Source organism: Saccopteryx bilineata, chromosome 12 (assembly GCF_036850765.1).
Source record: "Saccopteryx bilineata isolate mSacBil1 chromosome 12, mSacBil1_pri_phased_curated, whole genome shotgun sequence".
Classification (NCBI taxonomy): Eukaryota; Metazoa; Chordata; class Mammalia; order Chiroptera; family Emballonuridae; genus Saccopteryx; species Saccopteryx bilineata.
Window position 1 is genome coordinate 19,633,272 of NC_089501.1, and position 23,038 is coordinate 19,656,309.

Here is a 23,038-nt window from a genome sequence, read left to right on the forward strand (position 1 = left end):
GTAGAGGGGGCTGTTGGCCCCATTTCGACCTGAATCTGCTGCTCACCTTGTTGGGGAAAAATAAAGTTTGAATATCCAACCTGATCAGGTAGTGGTGCAATGGATAGGGTGTTGGACTGGGATGAGGAGGACCCAGGTTTTAAACCCAGAGGTCGCCAGCTTGAAAGTAGGCTCATCTGATTTGAGTAAGGCTCACCAGCTTCAGTCCAAGGTCGCTGGCTTGAGCAAGGGGTCATTTGGTCTGCTGTAGCCCCCCAGTCAAGGCATATATGAGAAAGCAATCAGTGAACAAATAAGATGCCACAACAAAGAATTGATGCTTCTCGTCTCTCTCTCTTCTTGCCTGTCTGTTCCTATCTGTCTCTCTCTCTGTTTCTGTAACCAAATATATAAAAGGTAGCTTGAATATCAGTACCACTGAGCCCATCTACCTCATAAAGAAACCACAAAAAGTACAAAGTCAGACAGCACTACCTAATATACAGACAAAATGAGTAGACAAAGAAATGCGACCCAAATGAATCTACAAGAGAAATCCCCAGAAAAAGAACTGAATGAGATGGAGGTAATCAAACTACTAGATGCAGTGTTTAAAATAATGATTTTTAGGATGTTCAAGGATCTTAGAGCAACAATGGATGGTCATAATGAGAACCTAAATAAAGAGATAGCAAGCATCAGAAAGAACATTGGAATCATAAAAAAAGTACCAGTCAGAAATGACAAATACAATATCAAAAATAAAGGTGGCACTAGAAGGAATCAACAGCAGACTGGCTGAAGAAGAGGATTGAATCAGTGATTTAGAAGACAAGATAAACATAAGCACAGAAGTAGAGCAACAAAACAAAAAGAGGCTAAAGAAGACTGAGGAAACTCTAAGAGACCTCTTTTACAACATGAAAAGGAACAACATCTGTATCATAGAAGTTCCTAAAGGAGAAGAAAATGAACAAGGGATAGAGAACCTGTTTGAAGAAATCATAGCTGAAAATTTCCCTAAATTAATGAAGGAAAAAGTCACAGAGGTTCAAGAAGCAAAGAGAGTCCAATTAAAGAGGAACCAAAGGAGGCCTACACCAAGACACATCATAGTTAAAATGTCAATGTTAAGAGACAAAAAAAGGATACTAAAAGCTGCAAGAGAAAATCTGTTAATTACCTACAGAGGAGCCCCCATAAGGAAGATACTGGACTTCTAAACATAAGCACTTGAGGCCAGAAAGGATTAGCAAGAAATATTTAAAGTGATGAAAAACAAGAACCTACAACCCAGACTACTTTATCCAGTAAGGCTATCTTTAAAATTGAAGAAAAAATCAAAAGCTTCCCAGACAAAATCAAATCTCAAGATATTCATTACAACCAAACCAATGATGCAAGAAATGTTAAGGGGCCTACTGTAAAAAGATCAAAGAAAAACAAAATCGAGAAAAGGAGGATAGTAGATTTAAAGAATAAAATGGCAATAAACAACTATATACCAATAATAATCTTAAGTGTAAATGAATTAAATGCTCCAATCAAAAAATATAGGGTAGCTGCATGGATAACAAAACAGGACCCATACATATGCTGTCTACAAGAGAACCACCTCAGAACAAAAGATACACATAAACTGAAAGTGAAGGGAAGGAAAAAAGTTTTTCAAGCAAATAGAAATGAAAAGAAAGCTGATGTAGCAATACTTATATTTGACAAAATAGACTTTAAAACAAAGGCTATAGTAAGAAATAAAGAAGGTCACTACATAATGATAAAGGCAGCAATCTAACAGAATTTTACCGAATATTCAAAGAAGAACTAATACCTATTTTTCTCAAGCTATTTCAAAAAATTCAAAAGGAGGGAAGACTTTCAAGCTCCTGTTCTTAGGCAAGGATGATCCTCATTCCAAAACCAGGTAAAGACATTAAAAAAAAGAAAAGTATAGGCCAATATCTCTGATGCACTTAGATGCTAAAATTCTCAACAAAATATTAGCAAACTGGATCCAGCAACACATGAAAAAAAAATCATACATTATGGTCAAGTGGGATTTATTCTGATGAGGCAAGGCTGGTACAATATTTGCAAATTAATAATGTGACTCACCACATAAACTAAAGGAAGGAGAAAAATCACATGATAATATCAATAGATGCCAAAAAAGCATTTAATAAAATTTAGCACTCATTTATGATCAAAACTCTCAGCAAAGTGGGAATACAGGGAACCTACCTCAACATAATAAAGGACATCTATGACAAAATCACAGCCAACATCATACTCAATGGGCAAAAATTAAAGTAATCCCCTTAAGATCAGAAACAAGGCAGGGGTGCTCCCTTTCATCACTCTTACTCAACATAATCCTGGAAGTCCTAGCCACAGCAATCAGACAGGAAGAAGAAATAAAAGGCATTCAAATTAGAAAATAAGAAGTAAAGCTATTGTTATTTGTTGATGACATGATACTGTACATAGAAAACCCTAAAGTCTCAGTCAAAAAACTATTAGACCTGATAAATGAATTCAGCTAGGTGGCAGGATATAAAATTAATACTCAGAAATCAGAGGCATTTTTATACACCAAAAATGATCTGTCTGAAAGAGAAATTAAGAAAACAATCCCCTTCACTATTGCAACAGAAAAAATAAACTACCTAGGAGTAAATTTAACCAAAGAGGTTAAACATGTGTACTCGGAAAGTTATAAAACATTGATAAAAGAAATCAAGAAAGATATTAACAGTGAAGGCATATATGGTGTTCATGTATAGGAAGAATAAACATCATTAAAATATCTATATTACCCAAAACAATCTATAAATTCAATGCAATTTTTATTAAAATATCAATGGCATACTTCAAAGATGTAGAGCTAATATTCCAAAAATTTATATGGAATCAAAAAAGAACACAAATAGCCTCAGCAATCTTGAAAATGAAGAATAAAGTGGGAGGTATAACACTTCCTGATATCAAGTTATACTACTCAAAACAGCTTGGTACTGGCATAAGAACAGGCATATAGATCAATGGAACAGAACAGAGAACACAGAAAAAACCCCACACCTTTATGGACAACTGATATTTGACAAAGTAGGTAAGACCAAACAATGGGGTAAAGACAATTTCTTTAATAAATGGTGTTGGGAAAATTAAACAGGTACATAAAAAAAATGAAACTAGACCACCAACTTACACCATTCACAAAAATAAACTCAAAATGGATAAAAGACTTAAATGTAAATTGTGAAGCCATAAATATCTTGGAAGAAAACATAAGCAGTAAATTCTCCAATATCTCTCGTAGCAATATTTTTGCAGATTTATATTTTCGGGCAAGTAAAATAAAGGACAGAATGAACAAATGGGAGTATATCAAACTAAAAAGCTTTTGCACAACAAAAGACACCAAGAACAAAATAAAAAGACAACCCACACAGTAAGAGAACATATTTGCCAATATGTCTGATAAGAGGTTAATAACCAAAGTTTATAAAGAACTTCTAAAACAACACCAGGAAGGTAAACAATTCAATTAAAAAATGGGCATAAAAACTGAATAGACACTTCTCCAAAGAGGACATGCAGAGGGCCCATAGGCATATGATAAAATGTTCAATGTCACTAATCATCAGAGAAATGCAAATTAAAACTGCAATGAGATACCACCTCACACCAGTCAGAATGGTGCTCATCAATAAAACAACACAGAATAAATGCTGGCGAAGGTGTGGAGAAAAGGGATGGCAATGCAGCCTTGTGCAGCCACTCTGGAGAACTGTATGGAGTTACCCCCCAAAATTAAAAATGGAACTGCCTTTTTACCCAGCTATCCCACTTTTAGGAATATGTCCTGTGAATACCAAATCACTGATTCAAAAGAAGAAATGCACCCCCATGTTTATTGCAGCATTGTTTACAATAGCCAAGATCTGGAAACAGCCTTAGTGTCACTGGATGAGTGAATTAAAAAGTTTTGGTACATATACATAATGGAATACCATTCAGTTGTGAAAAGATGGAAATTTTACCTTTTGAAATGGAATGGGTGGATCTGGAGATTTTTATGCTAAGTGAAATAAGCCAAGCAGAGCAAGACAAATGTCATATTATCTCACTTTTATGTGGAATCTAAGGAACAAAGTGAACTAAGGAATGAAATAGAGGTAGAGGCAAGGTCACAGGGACCAGAGGAATGGCAGTCAGAGAAAGGGGGATGACTAAATGGGATCAGAGAAGATGAAAGGATTAGTGTAATTGCATATACATAATACAGAAATACAGATAACAGGACAGCTAATCCTAGAGGAAAAGAGGGAGGGTGTTAGGGGGTGGGGGGCGAAGTGGGTATAAATAGGGACATGGGGGTATGAGGGTGTTATATTCAGTGGGACCCTTGAAACCATGTAAACACAATAAATTAAAATTAATAAAATTTTTAAAAATAAGATTTTAAAGAGCTTAGCAAGTAAACACTTAACAACTGGTAGTTACAAAAGATCATTTCAAGATACTGTGATTCAGTGCCTCATTTAATATCTCTTTAGCTTTATATGTTTCTATCCTTAATTTCCCATAGGCATATCCTATCAATGTCTCAATATTTATTTCAATTTTTACTTTTCCATAAGATCTTCTCTGATATTTCACATTACAGGTACTATAGTTTTATAGTAAACTTTCATAGTAAAAAAAAAAAAAAAAAAAAAGCAAAATAATACGGGGGGCTAGACATATATAATTTTATTTTGTAATTTTAACAACCTTAAGAAATAAATTTTATGAAGAAACTGACACTCAAAAAATAAAATAAACAGGCAAAGAATTTAAATCCTGACCTGTTTGAACCTCATAGTTATGTTCTCTTGGTTCTCAGTATAAAATCAGGGTCCACTGGAGTCAATCTTAGTTTTTGAGAGTTTTATTTGTTTGTCTGTCTGTTTTGAGTAATTATAGTTATTTGTAAAGACTGATATGTCTTGGCTCTTTTTTCTTACAGGTCAAAGAACACAAAATAAATTATATATATTTAAAACAGAATAAAACTCAATCTATTTGTAATCACCGTGTAGCCCCATTGAGCAATTAAGAAAAAAAAATCTAGGACCCGTTTTGGAATCTTTATGATCTTGTTTGGCCTATATCTTGAACATTTTCTATTTCATCATCTTAACAATTATTTCATTATTACTCATCAATTATTCCTAACAATGCTAAAAGGAAAAAGGACTAAAGTAATAACAAATAGAATGATGATGGTATTGTTTAGAAGGATGATGTTATTGTAAAGTAAATCAGCATTATCTCATGTTTTGCCCCACATATGGAGTAAAGTGGTATTGCACCATCATTCAAGAAGGCATAAAAGAAGCTTGAAGACATCTTAATGGTCTACTTCTAGTTTCACTGAACACAGTTTAGAATTTTTATTTTACATCTATAAACACACACACACACAAAAAAGAAAATCAACAGAGGATGATATTTCTATGATTTAGGTGAACCAGAAAATAAATGAAAAAAGACAGACCGCACACAGTATGCTAAACTTTAATAATTAGGGTAAAATCGAAACTGATCATTCAAATGAAATCTCAAACCATGAATCTTCAGATGACAATATATTTTCTCAAATTCAAGAATCAAATGAATAATACATGTCACAGGACCAAAAAATATACATGATATTCTCATTCAGTTAGTTCTTCAAATGAAAGGACTGTATCATGCAATATTCTGTGGCAAGAACCTGAACCATCTAATTTTGTTTTAAGGGTATATGACAGTATCCTTTCATTTTTTATAAAATTGGTGCACCTAATTTAGGGTGTCAAGTACACAAATGCCAAAGAAATGTGAAAGCGGGTGTCAGAAGAAAATTAATAATGTGTAAATAAAAAAATCATTAGACTGCCTGACCTATAGTTGTACAGTAAATAAAGCATTGACCTAGAACACTGAGGTCACTAGTTCAGAACCCCGGCTACCCTGTTTAAGGCACATATGGGAGTTGATGCTTCCTGCTCCCCACCTCTTTCTCTCTCTCCTCTCTAAAATAAATAAAATATTTTTAAAAATCATTGGACTTATCATTCTTTTTAACATTTAAACATTTAAATATTAAAAATATTTTCCTATAAAATGAAAATGACATAATCTTTTCAACACAATTATGATCCATCAAAGATTTCAAGAAGTCAATTGTTGCATCTTGATGATGCAAATAATATGCAAGAACCTAGTAAACATGTGATTGAAATTTGGAATTGGTGTCTACAAATAAAGACAGTGCAAGTTTATGCGTGACAGTTGAGAAGTTAGTTGTTTTTTTTCTGAAAATATTTCCAATTTAGGTTCCATAAACCCTCAGTATCAGGCAATTGATGAAATAACTATTTGCTTGTTTATGTTTAAGTTCTTATCAAAAATTTTACTATCCTTTTATTCTGTAACAATTTTTAAATTATTGAAAATATTTGAAAAACCATTGAGAAATCTAGGTGGTAATTGGTGGTAACTATTTATTTCTAATATACTGAGGTTAAAATGTACATTTTCTGAGCCTATATTGCACATACTTATCAAGTTATCCTTAGTTATAAAATTATATATGCCACATTTTCTTTCTGGACTATCAGCTTGCTGAGGGAATCCTTTAAATACTATTGAGTAAAAATCAAAACTTCCAAGTCTTTTGTTTGTGAAAATAAATGGCTATTTGAAACTAAAGTGAGTACGTTTTCTTAATTCTTTTTTATTTTTAATTTATTATGTTGATATGGTTTCAAGTGTCTCACTTAATATAACTCCCTCTATAGAAAGCTTGGTTGAGTCTTACTTAGTCTTCTTCAATGTAGTCAATTGAGCTCTGAAATACATTAGCTTAAACCATTAAATAACAGTTAATATAATGCAATTACATTTGATCTCTTCTCAGCAGGATCAAAACAATGCTAAAATTTAAGAAAATAATTTTTAAAAAATGAGAGAACTTATTCCTTAAGTCTTCTTCTAACTATGAATTTAAACCCCACAGAATTGAAGTACAGGTTGCCAAAGAATACCTTATTGTAGGTAGAGAATATTTTAGTAGGTAAATACCTTCAAATTTAAGAGACACAGAAAGTGGGATAAATTACCTAGACATAAATATTTGGCTCAAGTAAAAGTGATATAGTAGTTGAAATTTCAATGGTGGAATGACTACTAAAGAATAAACTTTAACTTGTATTAAACTTTAATCATAATGTCTACAGAGAGAAAAAGCTAAAAAAAATGTTAAAATTACTAAGCCAAGGCATACTTACCCTGGGATTTGTTTACACTGTATATTTAAATTGTTTTCTTTATCGATAATAAGTATAATGAGATCTGTGAGCCATGTGATTTCTTAAAGAAATTTGTTGTGTTGGTTGACTGCCTAGTAATGCATGCAATTCATTTGAGCCAGATGGAAGTTGATGAAGAAGTAATATAAAAATGCCCAGTAAGATCATGATTTTTTTTAAAAAAAAGAGCCTACTGCCCTGGCTAATTGGCTCAGTGGTAGAGATTCAGCCCAGCATGTGATGTCCTAGGTTCAATTCCTGGTCAGGGCATACAGAAGAAGCAACCATCTGCTTCTCCACCCCACCCCTTCTTGCTTCTCCCATCCCCCTGCCACCTCCCAGAGCCATGGCTCAATTGGATCAAGTTGGCCCTGGGTGCTGAGGATGGCTCAAGGCCTCTGTCTCAGATGCTAAGAATATCTCAGTTGCTGAGCAACCAAGCAATGCTCCAGATGGGCAGAGCATCACCCCATAGGGGCTTGCCAGGTGGATTTTGGTAGGGGCACATGTGAGAGTTTGTCACTGCCTCTACTCTTCTCAATAAAAAAAAGAGCCTACCTAAATTAAAGAAAAAATATTGAAAAATATTCATAGCTATGAAATATATATAAAAAAAATTGGAGCCTGACTAGGTCATGGTGTTCCCTTACTGTCTGTTTGTCCCTATCTGTCCCTCTCTCTGTTTCTCTCTGTCACACAAAAGAATGGAGTTATTGGATGGTTGATAAAGATAAATCTAAAAGAATTTATATTGACCATCTTTGTACTATCAATTTCTAAAAACCAAAAAGAAATTAAAAATACAAAACACCACAAATTGAGTCTCAGTATTGCAACTAATATCTGCTGTGACCAGTTTTAATAGTTCTCTCATAATGACAACTAAACTACATTAAGCTTAATGTAAAAGTGGGAGTTATCAGCTTCAAGACATCCACCATAGGAAGACAGAATCTCAATCTTTCCCCCACAAAGACAAGTTAGAGGCTATTCAAAACAAACTTATAACAGTGACTATCTACATTAGGGGTAGTAAACCTTTTTATATCTACAGCCCACTTTTGTATCTCTGCTAGTAATAAAATTTTCTAACCGCCCACCAGTTCCACAGTAATGGTGATTTATAAAATAGGGAAGTAACTTTACTTTATAAAATTTATAAAGCAGAGTTACAGCATATAATAAAAATTACTTACCAAGTACTTTATGTTGGATTTTCACTGTTTGGCAGAATGAACTTTTTTAAAACAACTTACTATAGTTAAATCTATTTTTTTATTTATACTTGGCATACATAGAAATTACATTAGTTAATTGAATTATTAGTGGGATCCCTGAGGCTGATGCTGGGAAACTAAATATTGAATATCCGGTTCAATTTTTGTGAGGAACAAACAAAGGTCTCCCCTTTAGGAAATATTCAGGCGGTTTCTTTCTTTCATCATAATATGATTAACGGCACCAAATCCTGATTCCACAAGATATGAGGTAGGGAAAGGTATCAATAAACAATACCATTTTCCACATATTTGGATATAAGACCGGTATTTTTTTATTTTGCCATAAGTTTTCATATCCACCACTGTCAAATTATGTTTACTTTCTTCATCATATCTAACTTCTAACAGTTCTTCTTGGCAAGTTGTATCAGCCTCTTCAATATTTGTGGTAAAAGGATTTTTCATCCAGTCATATGCCTTCAATTTCAAAATATCTTCAAATTGTTTTTCCGTGTCCAATTTAAGTTCGTTGAGGTGGCTACTGAATCTGTCAATATCCTCTGGAGTTACATAATCTTTTATAGATGATAATTAAGGAAACTGATGAAATTCTCTCTTCAATAGATTATGACAAAGTAGTTCAAGTTTGTCAATAAATAATAACACAATATTTTGGCAACCTATAAGAGTTTTGTTAGCTCCTTGAAGCTGCAAATTGACATCGTTAAATCTCTTGAAAATATCTCCCAAGTAAAAGGCATCATTCTTTACTGTTTTTAACTGTTGACACAGATTGGTCTCATTATTACTTTCAAAAAATTGTATGACACTATCATATAATTTTACAAATCTAGCCAAAGATGTACTCTTTGACAGCCACTGAACTTCTGTGTGCAAAAGTAACTTAATAAAATCTTCATTATTGTCCTGGCAAAGCTGCCAAAACATTCTATCATTCTTTGCATTGAATTTGATCTTATTTATGGCTCAAATTATTATGGTTAATGATGAATGGAGACTTGTACTTAGATGTTTTCCTACAAGATGTTGTCTGTGCACCACACAATGAATACATAAAACATTTGGCACTTCTTGCTTCAAATAAGCAACAAATCCACGATAGTGACCTACCATTGATGGAGCTCCATCAGTAGCACATGCAACAATATTATTCAAAGGAATATTATTTTTTGTAAAGTATGTTCTCACAGTATTAAACATAGATAATCCTTTTGTATCTGTGGTGAGATTTATTGCAAATAGCACTTCTTCTCATAATATATTGTTTTCATCAAAATAGTGTACATATGCCATCAATGAAGCATCACTATCTGCAATGGTAGTTTTGTCCAATTGCATGGAAAATGAAGAGTTTTGGAGAATACTTATAAGTTTGTTTTCAACATTAACTGCCATTTCATCAATTTCTCACTTTACTGTGCTATTGCTTAGGAGCAACGTTTTTAAATTTTGAGGTATATCCTGTTAAGATAAATTCTTTTATAGAGGGTATTATTACAGTTTCTCCAATATTATAGCTTTTACTACTTTTTGCAATTATTTGTGAAATGTGATAAGTGGCAATCCATCTTCGTTTGTTGTATGTTGTTTCTTAAATGATGCAACGATAGTTGAATGATTTTGAAATTTTTTATATATTTCTAAAAATATTCAATGGGCTTGTCCTTGTCATTTGGATGCTTTGTAGAAAGATGTTCTCGCAAGTGACTTGGCTTCATTGCCTCATTGGATAACGGTTTATGGCACAATAAACACATTGAATGTTGTTTATTTGGAACAGATGCAATGAAATTCATTTTCAGATACTCTGGCAAATAGCCATATGCATTTTTTTTTTTTTTGCTGTAAGCACGTGCTTGCTTTCAGAAACCTAACTATGTACTGACTTTAGTTTCGATTACGTAACGATTTAGCTTCACTTACATAACATGAACAAAACTTAAGCGCTTAAAGTCTGTTGTGTGGTCACGACATTACAAGTGTTCCTGGTTGAGCAAGAGTTTGTTGAGACGTGACTAAGTTAGTGAGTATCCGTGGTTATGCATTTTATAAAATTTTATGTAGCAGGTGTTGGCCAATGGCATCACTTCTTTGTGATCAGGGTGAAGTAGCGACACATTGGCTAGTTTTGGCAGTCCAAGGGGGGGGGGGTTCCTAGAATGTCACCCTATTACCCTAAAATCTGGGAATCGAGGCAAAAATATGAGTTAATTGGTGTCTCCATTGTCCGGCAGTTTCAGTCATAGAAAGAAGCATCGAACCATGGAGTTCTTTGTCTGCGGGGTAATAAAACGATGAACTGCTAGTTTTTGGGTGACAATAGTGGTCATAAACTGCCTGCTGGATCGGACGGCGGGTGTGGCCCCAGGATCTGGTACCTGGCCACTTGTGGATGTGGGCCAGGTGGTCACAAAAGAGGTCGGGTGCGGTCCCAATACAAATGCCCTGTAACAGAGTCTGACCGCTGTCCTGATCTTGACTGGTCAACAGTTAGTCAATTAGTATGTAATCGTGGTGCCATTTGGTTGCTCTGCTACTGCTCACCATGAAAGCTGGAATGCCCACTAGCAGGCGGTAGGAACCAGGTTGACTACCACTGATCTACATAATCAAGAGATCTAATGGTGGGGTTGTTAGGTCATTAAAAGGCAGTAGAGAAAATATTTCTAGAGAAAGAAGCTCTTCAGTGTTCATGATACCTCTAGAAGTATATACTTTAGATACATACCTACTCTAATTGTTATAGACCAGCTTTAGTAGCATATTTTCACTATCTAGATTTAAACAATTTTTAAAATATTTTTTAATTTAATATTGAGTGAGTCAGTACAGGAGAATTTTAGATACAACAAATTGGTCCAGTCCTTATTCTTTATGCTGGCGTCTTAAAATAATCGCTGTAATTGAGATTGTATAGAGAATCAGAAAGGGTAATTCAGTCCATCCGCAGGTATATAGATAAAATCTTAGTTTAAAAAAATGTTAAGACTGTCTAAAAAGTATTCTATTTAATGGGATTTAAAAAAGCAAATCTTGGGACTGATGTCATGGTGTTCACATGCTTCACTAATAAAATTTTTAAAATTTAAACTGTAATTTGAACTACTTTTTATGTATGATATGTATGACAATATTATACAAAGGAAATAGTGTATTCCAGAGGGAAAAATCAAATTATTTTTAAAAACTCATTACCAACTATTAATAATGAACTCTAGCTAAACAATAACAGGTGTTCCACTAATCCCAAACAAAAACAGATGGAAGCAATAACGTTTTATAAATACTGGATGCATACAGAGCAATAAACTTGGCAGGAATTGTTTTATTCTCTAATTGTCAGTCAAAGTCTTATCACTTGCATTTTCTCAAATTAATATGCCCAGATTAAATCATGTTTCTTGTTTCTTATTTTTCAAAATAAAAGCCATATTTTGTGCTTTCTCACTTTATATTACGTATTATCTCACACACAAAGACAATATTATTAATTTTCTTTCTGTACATTTATGAAGTGTTACATTATTTGTTTCAAGAAATAACACACATACCATATCATATAGGTTTTCCTTCTCCAGCTTCTCCTTTTCCAAACCCTCACCCCACAAGAAATACTAATCTACATATTCTTCAATTTCTTATACATTATAGTGCAACCTTCATAAGCATGACTGTAGATAGATGAAATAAATTAATAAGGCAATTTGAAAGTCAATGAAGGCTATAGGAAATCTAATCCTATAACACTTCCCAGAATTATTTTCAGAATTTAGGATATTAGTGCTATAGATGTGAATGATGACTGTTTAGAAAATGTTCACATACAACTTTAAAAGGGCTCTATCTATATTGTTCATAGCAAAATTCTCCTTAATTTTTGCAGAGATGGTTTTACTGTTCTTTCTGACTGTAAAGTTATGTTAAATTTTCACAAAGCAATGATTAGCACCATGACTACTGAACCGTTAGCATCTCTCCCTGACTTTGAAACAAGGATGGTCTCCGTGCCCTGTGATTTACTTACAAATTGTATTTTATGATCAATTAGTAGTATCATAATAAATTTAGGTCCCAAAAGAACACACTTTTTTCTCAGACAATGCAATGTAAAAATTCATTCTCACCAACAATATAGATTTATCTTATGTATAAATAATTAGTTGATCTTATAAAGCAAAATATGTGTAAAATATAGCTTTCTAAAACTATCAGAGTTAAACAAAATGGGCAGTAAACCAATTATCTAAAATTGAAATAATGGTGTGGATAGACTGGTACTTGTCAATGTTAAGAGGTTTTCTTTGTGTGGGATGCTCAACCTGACCGGCAGTGGTGAAGTGAATGAATAAAAAAATATAGTCATTGTAGCATTTTGTTGTGCATCTTCTGAAAGATTATTACTGTGGCCCTAATTTAAAACGTATGAACATTGACAATCAGGTGGAGTTCAATGATTTGCTCAAGGTCCAGTGTTAGAAAAGGAAGGTGTCAAGAATTATGACTGTATTTATATGTGAAGCCCTCAGTTTTTACTACATAAAGCTATCTTCCTAATGTTTCTATCTAAATTTACTATGCTACGACACTCATTCATTTTTATCAAGTGAGTCATCACATTTTCAGTGTTTTCCCTGTCATTTAAGTTTATAATCCATTAAGAAATTAAAAAGAGGAAGAAAATGAAGAAAAAGAGGAGAAAGGGGGAAAAAATTAACTTGAATAAGTTACTAAAATTTACTAACTTTTCCTGAGAGCCAAGTTTCTTATGATCTTCTAACTTTCTAAGTGCTAAATGTGCTATATATTTGCTTTAGATATGATATTTGCATAAATTATAATGATATATTTTAGAAAATTTTCAAAAATACTTGAGGAACCAGTTTTCTTTAAACAATCTACTTCTATTATGCTATGTAAATTACCTCCTTCCTTAACAGTAACTTCTCAGAAATGTTTCCTCAAACACAAATATGTTACCATAGTACCATCAATTTTTAAATATTCAAAAGGCTTAACACAAGTCAAGTCTCCTTCAACTTGGGGTGGTGAACACACAGTATGATGTACAGATGATGTATTATAGAATTGTACAACTGAAACTAAAATATTTTATTAACCAATATCACCCCAATAAATTCAGTAAAAATAAAAAAGGCATAGCACAAGCAATTGAGTTATTCATTCTTAATTAAGATGTTAATAAATAATCCTTTGTTACACTCTGGGGAACAAAGATAAGAGAGATAATAGATGAATTTCTTTAAGTAAAAATACACCTCCCCTTTGTATTGACTACTAACTCCAAGATGACTCTCTCCATCAGTAGTTCTCTGGAGTGACTAACCTAGTTCTTATGTAAGTGAAAAAAATCAGTTTTGACAAAAAAAGATTAAATATTTAAAATGTGAATAATTTTAATATGACTTTTGTATATTTCTAAATAAAAATGAATAGTTTCATTGTAATAGGTCTTTTCTTCTATTCTATCAGAAATAAAATAAGATGATTCACCTCTTCATTCCAAGATATTGCTAAAGATATTAGCACTTTTTGTATATAAAGATATTAGCACGTTTTTAGATTTCAGCTGACTTCATTTATAATAAGCCTTGCAGTAAAAGAAAGTAAAATTAAAGGCTTTAATGTGAGTTATTCTTCTTTATAGGTTTTATTCTAAATATGCACATGCATTATGCAAAACTTTTTAAACAGAAAATATAATTTAGCACATAGAAAAGCCAACAATCTTAGAAACAAAGACTATTAACAGACAAGTACAAGAATTGTTTGGAATACCTGGTTTTAAATCCCCATGGACAAACATGTCAATCATATATCGACAGAATGCATACTGATCTGACAAGAGTAGAAAGAGAAAGAATAATGAAAAAATGTCATCAACACTTTTCTATTTTTCTAGGGAGAAATGGTTTAACAAAACACATAAAATAGAAGAGTTCTTTTTTAGTTACTACAATTCTGTGGAAGAATAATTTGAACTCATATAAATACACAAGGGGATAAAAAGATGTAATAAACATACCGTTCCATTTATTCCATACCAAAAGAATAATCTTAAAAATTGAAACAGACTAGTTTAGGGTATTATTATAGCAAGTTGTTTTTAAAAATCAAAATGGTCTTGATCAAGTTTTATTACTAAAGCCATCATATTAAAGCAACTATTACTCTTTGTCCATATTCTCAAAACTGAAACAGAAATTTTACAAGAGGAAATTGTTTCCAACTTGGAATGTTTTACCAAATATTCACTCCCAGCCCTTCTGTTAACATTCTAAATGGAGGAGCAGAATGTTTTCTAGAAAAGGCAAGCATGAGAGCTAACCCCTTTGCAATCTGTTAGGGTTCTTCTATCTGGAACTGCTGTTCATTTAGGATTAAATCAGGAAAAACAGATTTATGGTCCCAAATAATATCACTGTCAAGTTAATCAATTGAATGATCTTTACTACAAAAGCCTTTTATGACCTTCAATAGTGCATGGTTTATGAAAGTGGTAATAAAAAGAAAAAACATTGAATTTGAGAATTTGGAGCATATTTGGCTAAAATGATTTTATAAATAAGTTTGTTTGACTGCTTGTTTTTTACCTCTAAATTAAATACATTGCAATGAACTTTAAATTCTCACATAAATTTAGATTCTGATAAGGTCATTCCAACCCAAATTTCAGTTGATGAATCACTATAAGTTTTACCATATCTTCTTTAATGTTTGCATATTATGAAATGAATCTCACTAAGGACAATTTATATTTTATGATTCTAAATAAGCATTGTATCTATGCAACAAATCCAAAGGCAACATTAGGACCAAGAGAGTTTATTAAATTTATACAACATTATACACCCTTAAATGCTCCAAACTATGTATAGGAAACATGAAATAATGAAACTCATTATTATATAGATGCATAAACAAGGATTTTTGTAAACCTCACCCTTTTTTGCATATTAACAGCACTTTCAAGTATTCATTTTATTGTAAAACTCTGTCAAATCTTTCAAAAAAATAAGTGTAGTTATTGCAGTAGGTGTAAAACTATACTTTTCTTTTTTGTTAATACCTAAATCTGAGCCAGCCAAAATTTATTAGGTTTTAAAATTTTGCATGTATTTTGTTGTTTTGGAGCACATTTTCCCAAGGTGAGGAGGCATAGAGTGGGAAGGAGGCTAGTTGTCCAATCAGTCCTGGAATCTATTTGCCCCTGGATTTACTGAGTAATAGCAGAGGTCTCTGATATTTGAATCTGAGAACCCTATGGTGTAGAAGGAAAGTAAGATTAAGTTCTCTTTTGCTCAAGAGAACAGACACAACTGTTCTCTTGAGCAAAATTCTACAATGAGCAATTTGAGTCTAAGATAAAGCTGGAAAAAAAACTCCATGAAATAGTAAATCTGAGTTTACTTTCCCCTTTGTTTCAGTAGCTTAAATGACTAGACTTATTTTAGATTTGTCCTTCTTGCAATTCAGAAGTCGTTCTCAAAGGACAACGTAAATATTAAAAAGATGGAGAATTTATTCAAATGCAGATTTCCTGGCCTCATCACCTACAACACTATAATTCCATAATTCTTAGTTTGAACCCAAGGAATATATATTTTTAACAAACCCCTCAGAAGAGTCTAATTAGACCACACTTTCATTCACTGATCTACATCATTCAAATATTCCCAATGGTGCTGTCATCTTTGGCAATAGCAATGGAGAATGTGTGTATGTCAAAAGTTTAGAATGTGGGAACTAGTTGGAATGTGAAGGGTTTAGACAACCCTCATAAATGAAATACTGTTCTCTGCTCCAAGTTGGGATGAGATATTTATATACATAACACGTGGAATAATATAATTAAATAAATAAAATATTTATGCTTCTAAGATTTTCTTTCTGCTGAATGTTGATAATGCAAGGAAAATAGCCTATATGTTAAATTATTATCAAAAAAGTGTTTATATTATACCAAATATTTTATGAATCCAAAAGTCATTCATTTAATTAATGCATCAATAGTCTTATGAGCTTGCAATTTGTAAAAGGAAATCCCTTACGAATTCTAAGAATGTTTACCTTTTAATCTAGAAAATTATTTGAGTCATAATACATAGGTTGTTTGTTATATTTAGATGATGTTATAATCCTGCATTTTAATGGCACCCACATATCACTAGGAAGATAAGAAAAAGATTTTAATATTTTAAATTAAAAATTTTGAGTATTTTAAATTAGGTTTCTTATTTCCATCTGTCTTTGGTGTTGAACTTATCAATACATAAGAATTCTAGGCAATTATATTTTGGGCAATCCCCAGTATACCTGCTTTACCTGTCTTAGGTTAGAGCAAAACCAAGATTTTCCAACTTTACAAGATTTATTTTATAGAAAAATGTTTTTAAACATAACTCAAATATTTAAATAGAAATTTTTTTCTGAAGAAAATCAGAACTGTTCTATCATTCTAACTTCAAATTTAGGCAATGATAATTTACATAAGGTAATTTTATATTTGGTCACCACTTTTCAGTATTTTTTTTCTCAGATAAATATCCTTCTAGTGATAACATACATCTGTTTGTTTCTCTTCTTGATTCTCAGGGAACAATGATGGATGTCATTTGGTTGCTGTCTTCTTGATGTTCCCTTGGAGTGGGAGCTGAGAGAAAGTGCATTCTCGGTGCAGAATGTCAACAGAAATGAAAATTTTAAAACTCTAATAAAGATTGGGTACATGTTGTCAGTGCTCTAAATCAGAGTCGCATTAGTAATGCTTTCCCTTCTTGTCACCAATATTTAGATAGTTGTTTAAAAAAGAAAGGAAGAAAGGGAAGGAGGAATGAAGGGAGGGAGGGAGAGAAGGAAGGAGGGAGGGAGAGAGGAAGGAAGGAAGGAAGGAAGGAAGGAAGGAAGGAAGGAAGGAAGGAAGGAAGGAAGGAAGGAAGGAAGGAAGGAAAGGGGTAAAAAGAAAGGAGGGATGGAGAAAGGGAGGGAGGGAGGGAGGAAGTGTGGGAGGGAGGGAGGGAGGGAGGGAAAGAAAGAGAAATGTATGTAGCAGTGAGGAGGTTTGATCTTCATTGAAGATTTGCCACAGAACATCAGAAAATCAGGGAGCAATGCCTGATCATGTCAATCCTTCTACTCTACTTTAAACAGATTAATATTGATCCATAAAAACTAGATTATGTGATATATAATTGTGTGTATAAGGTTTTTTGGTAAGCATGAACATGCCAATGAATCTTAGTACCAATGCTTTAAGTAGAAATATATTATTTATATATACAATACTAAGATTAATACCATAGGAATATATTTGTACATATACTATACAAGGGTAGACCAACATAGGTTTATAGGTATATGGGAAACAAAATTTATTCTTGTATTATTATTTATTAATTATTGTATTACTTATTTGTATTATAATGGTAAACCTACTTTTGAAACCCCTGTATAATTAAATAATTGCCATTAAGAGTCTTTGCCCCATATAAAAGTCTCTTTCTAATAACTAAAAGACCTGTGGGCCTTACTTATTCAAAAAGAACTATTAATATTTAGAAATTTACATGAAAAGAATCACTCAAATTAATTAGGTCTAATTTAAGTTAAGGAAATAAATATTTCCTTGCCCAAAGGAGAACTAACTCAAGTTTTACTAAACCATCAGTACAAGAGTCTCAAAATCAAAGCCAACTCACAAATAGATTATTTTGAAAACACTGTCTTTATAATGTTGAGTTAAAACCATAATGTGATTGGTTTTTAAAATAAATGCTCATCATGTCAATCTAATCATTTTAAATAAACATCAATGAATCAGGAGATTAATTTTCCAATTTTCTATCACAGTAAGATTATCCATTCAAAATGTTTCTTTGTATTTACTCTGCAATAAAATAAAATCTTTATGTCTGACCAGATATCAGAAGTTAAAATTTTGATTACTTACCTAATGATACATTAATTTAATTGATGGTAGCAGTTCTCAATATGAGCTTTACTTTAGCAAATTTATTTAACTGATAAAAGCACATTTGTGCTTTTGTTTCTAACGTTAAGTAAAATGTGAATGTTCTTTCAATAGATAAATAGCTTTTCATGTGGAAATAAAAACAGTAGTTTGAAAGTGAAAATGATAATATAATGTTATACTTAATAATCCTTATTACTGATAGAAATAAAATACAATATCTGTGACCAGGAAAATAAATATTATTAGAAAATATTCTAGTGATATGTCTGCATCAATATTATATACCCCCCCAAAAAACCAAATATGCTAAAAATGAACATCAAAAAGTCTATACATGCTTCTAATTAGTTCCTAACTAGATACTTGGTATTATTCAGCTGTTTTTATGTGTTCATTTTCTTTTCTAAATGCCAATCTGAAATGCAAATTATTTTAAGATACTGATAATCATTTTAAATAAACATCAATGAATCAGGAAATTAATTTTCCAATTTTCTATCACAGTAAAATTATCCATTCAAAATGTTTTCTTTGTATTTACTATGCATTTTTTCCTACCCAATTTATTTAATAAATAACATATAGCTTTAAGAGAGGCAATAATTAATAGTTTTAATTTTTTATATTCTTAAAATTGAAAATGGTTTTTTTGTTTCAATGTTTCAAGTCTACTCTTACCTTTAAAAATTACATTGAAATACATGAAAATTACCTAAATAAAAAAATGTGCTGATAGCTAAAACAATTTTTTTACCTTTCTTTTTCCCTTCTTTTCTCTTAAAAATATTTTTGTATAAATCAAAGTTGCAAATATTGCTTATGAATTCAGGAGAAAAGTAATTCAAAATAAATGCCAGAATGTATTGCAAAAACAAATACCATATATCTCACATATGAGGAATCTAAAAAGAAAGATGTGAATTGCAAATTTTATCTTACACCTTATAATGGGAGAAATTGTTTTCAATTCAACTATCCAAATAGCTTACTAAGTAAGAAAGTTGTAAAATATTTTAATAAAAATATCCTAGAAACCATTTCATTAATTTAGTCCTCAGGTAAAATTATTCAAAACTACAAAAAAAGTGTTATTTTTCTATATCCCTAAGAAATCTGTGTAGGCATATCCATACACATTTTGTAGGGGGGCGTCTCAGGACTGAGCCCAGCTGGAGTCAGGAATGAACTTAGGGGGAGACAGAGATATGAGACAGTACGTCCTTCAGCTGCCCTCTTCAAACACCAGTCCTTTGTGATTACACAGCACCTTTCCATAAGGAATTTCAGATTTATATTTCACCTCCATTAAAATGCTCTATTTCTTTCAGTAGGGATGGAACTTTGACGTGACTCTTGTTGAAGACCAGCATAATACGTCAGAGACAGAGCTTCCGAAAGTCAAACATGCAGTCATAGCAGCTGACAAAGAAACTTGAGAGTTCTCTTCCCTAAACCTCCCTGCCTATTAAATATACTGAATTTAATAATTCAATGTATATTCTGAATTATGTGCTTTTGCAGAAGCAACAGGGATGTATGAATCATTTTTAATGATATTTATTCTATATATTTGAACATAAACCCCTTAAAACATTACTTGAGAATTATAATTTTTCCTGAACTGCTTTTCTCTAAAGAGTAGAAAATATACAATTTTTGTCCCACATCTTAAAATAAAAATCCCATATCACAGAAATTCAACACCACCAACCTTTAAATAACTTCAGATATTACCTCAAACCCTCTTTTAAAAATACTTCAAAGTGCCTCTTTAGATATGTGAACACATTTGGGTGTTTCTATAAATAAATTGTGATTACCAACTTATTGTATTTCTTTTCAAGTATATTTACTTATCCAAGTTTTTGTCTCCCATCTGATGCCTCATCTCTTCCTTTTTCAGATTTTAATTTCATTGTATCTGCTTCTTGCCTAATATTCTCTTAGAACCTTCAGCCGCCTTGTCTGAATGTTTACCTTTCTGTTCATGCTTGGACGCCGCTGCGGTCTCTTTCTCGTCCTTCTCCTTGGGTTTAGGTGATGTTTTTTGTGCTTCTTTACCTTTGGTGGCTGTTTGCTTCACTTTCTCCTGTTTCCCACCTTTCAGTTCCTTTTTAGTCTTTTCTTCAGTCTTTTCCTTAGTCTTAGTTTTCTTCTCTTCTGTATAGATTTAAGAAAAGTTGGATTATTTTTGTTTACTTACCCACACAGCATTTTATCTTTCACTGGTCATTAATAATAATTTGAAAAGAAAGAGAAAAGAAGAGCAATGAAAAAATTGTATCGTCGAGATAAATACTTGACACAATTCTACTATCTGACTTTTATATAGTTTATGTAGTGTCATGTTAGAAAACTAAAAAAGAAAAGTTAGATTCTTTCTTAATTTGTACATGAGAACATTACTTTTTAGGTAGTTAGGAACTTAGTATGTCAAAAGGAGACATTTCAAATATGCAGGGATGTATATACAGGGATGTTCAATAAAAGATAATTCTTAAACCAAAAAGCTCAGTAAAAGAGACCTGTTAAAAGGATAAGATCATTTTGTTTCACAACTGAATATCTTAAAAGTCATTCAAGAAACTGAACTGTCAACACAATATATTTTTAAAGATAACTATTAGGAATGTAAATATAAAATGATTTGCACTGGTGATGACTAAGAATAAGACAAAATTATAATATTAAAAGTTGACTCAGAAACGTTTAATTTTTAATGATTTGACTTTAGAGAGACATAAAAAGAGCAGAAATTAACATATTGACTCCTGTTAATCTTAAACCAGAAATAAAAATTTTAATGACTTTTAAAGCACTTCAATGTATCTTAGTAAATAGAAAAGGCTACAAATGAGAATATGTATTTTTATATATGAATTATAATATATAAATACATTTTCTAGACAAATATTTTAAATTTGATGTTATGTTATGCATTTGGAAGGAGGAAACTGGGATTGTGAATTCATCAGTCTGTGAATTGTTAAATTATTTTATATAGCACACATAATCATTAAACATCAAAGTGAGTTTATTACAATGTTCGACTCTCATGTTATTTACCAATATAATGGCTTGCCTTATTGTCACTCATGTTGAAGAATTTGATGAAAATATAATAACCAAATTTCTTGACTTTAGTACACTAAGCAATGATTTAAAACTAAGACAAGATAACATTGTGATGTCCAGTGAAGAATAAAAAGAAAAATGAAAATGATAATGCCTGATGCATGCAAAACCAGAATTATCTGTCGAACTCTATTTTATTAACATCCTCCAAAGCTCTGCTCCTCAGAAACTTTGCAGGGAGATGCTGATACTATGTTAGGGGTAGGGGGATATTCTTATGATCAAATATATTTGGAATCACTAAGTTAAATCAGATTCTTTAATATGGATTTCTCAATGCTGATATGTACTGAGATCTTCAAGGAGAGGAATTGCGCTATTCACTGTTTGCCAATACCTACTGTAAAAATTGCATATGAAATTTACTTAACTGCTCCACAAACTTCCAATGTTTTTATAACTTCTGTGACTATATTCAATTGGAGATTTTCTTCTCCCTTTAAACCATTTCTAAATATTATTTGCTAGTTTTTGTTCTTTTCTATCACAGACTAATTTCTGTGACTGAAACCATCAACTCTCTGAAAATCACTTGAAATCAACATCATTCCAGAACCCCACACTAAATATGCTTTAGTTTCTGTCTGTAGAGAAAGTTTCATTCAGATGGCCAACAGCACCTCAGATATACAACTCATACATGTTCATTTAGTTAGTAAACCCTTCCAAAGAACCCATCATGACCTAGGACTAGAGATAATTGCTGGGGCTCCAAAGATCAGCAAGACAATCTTATCTGAAGGCAGTTTAAAATTCTGTGGTACGTGACTTCATCTTAGCTCTCTTCTTCTCATAACATCTTTCCTGAAGTTTCTTTCTCAACTAGACTATTCTCTCTCTTTTTTTAATATCTCATGTATTTTCCACATGTCAAACATTAGATGCATTCTCTATATTTTCCATATTTTCCCATATATAAATTTATTTGTGTTTAATTCATACACAAGTGGCTCTGCCACTAGGATTAATCAGTTCTTCAGCTTAGCTTTGCTTTGCCTCAACTTCTATAAAAACACATGTTTTTCTATTTTATTAAAACACACACATATCTTTTATTATAGATGGTTGATTACACATCTATCTTTCCTAACAGACTGAGAGCAACTTAAGGATAGAAATTACATTATTCATTTTTGTAGCACCATAGTGTCTAACACAGTGTATTTCTCAGAGAAAACAGAATAAATATTTGCCAAATTTACAAATTTGATTAAGGAGAGAAAACAGTAAACTTCACTATATGAAGATCAAGTGTAGAATATAGTGATATATAAATTGCATGTGAAAATATGTGTTTAGAGGTGAACTTAAAACTAAAAAATTTTGCCAAATGTTTATTTATTTATTTATGT

General features: G+C 32.0%; 1 protein-coding gene across 18 annotated transcripts in view; it reads right to left on the reverse strand.

Annotated features, from left to right (window-relative positions):
- The window catches only part of TRDN (triadin), a 411,085-nt gene that overhangs the window by 248,047 nt on the left and 140,000 nt on the right, over positions 1-23,038 (reverse strand). For all 18 annotated transcript variants that reach the window (XR_010727714.1, XR_010727713.1, XR_010727716.1 and 15 more), the window contains exons 8-9: positions 20,529-20,711; positions 14,357-14,416 (exon numbers count right to left, since the gene is read on the reverse strand). Coding sequence is in view for 14 of the 18 variants with exons in the window: in XM_066248538.1 (XP_066104635.1) it covers positions 14,357-14,416; positions 20,529-20,711 (243 nt within the window). In the remaining 4 variants the exon portion in view is untranslated. The remainder of the gene's footprint in view (positions 1-14,356; positions 14,417-20,528; positions 20,712-23,038) is intronic.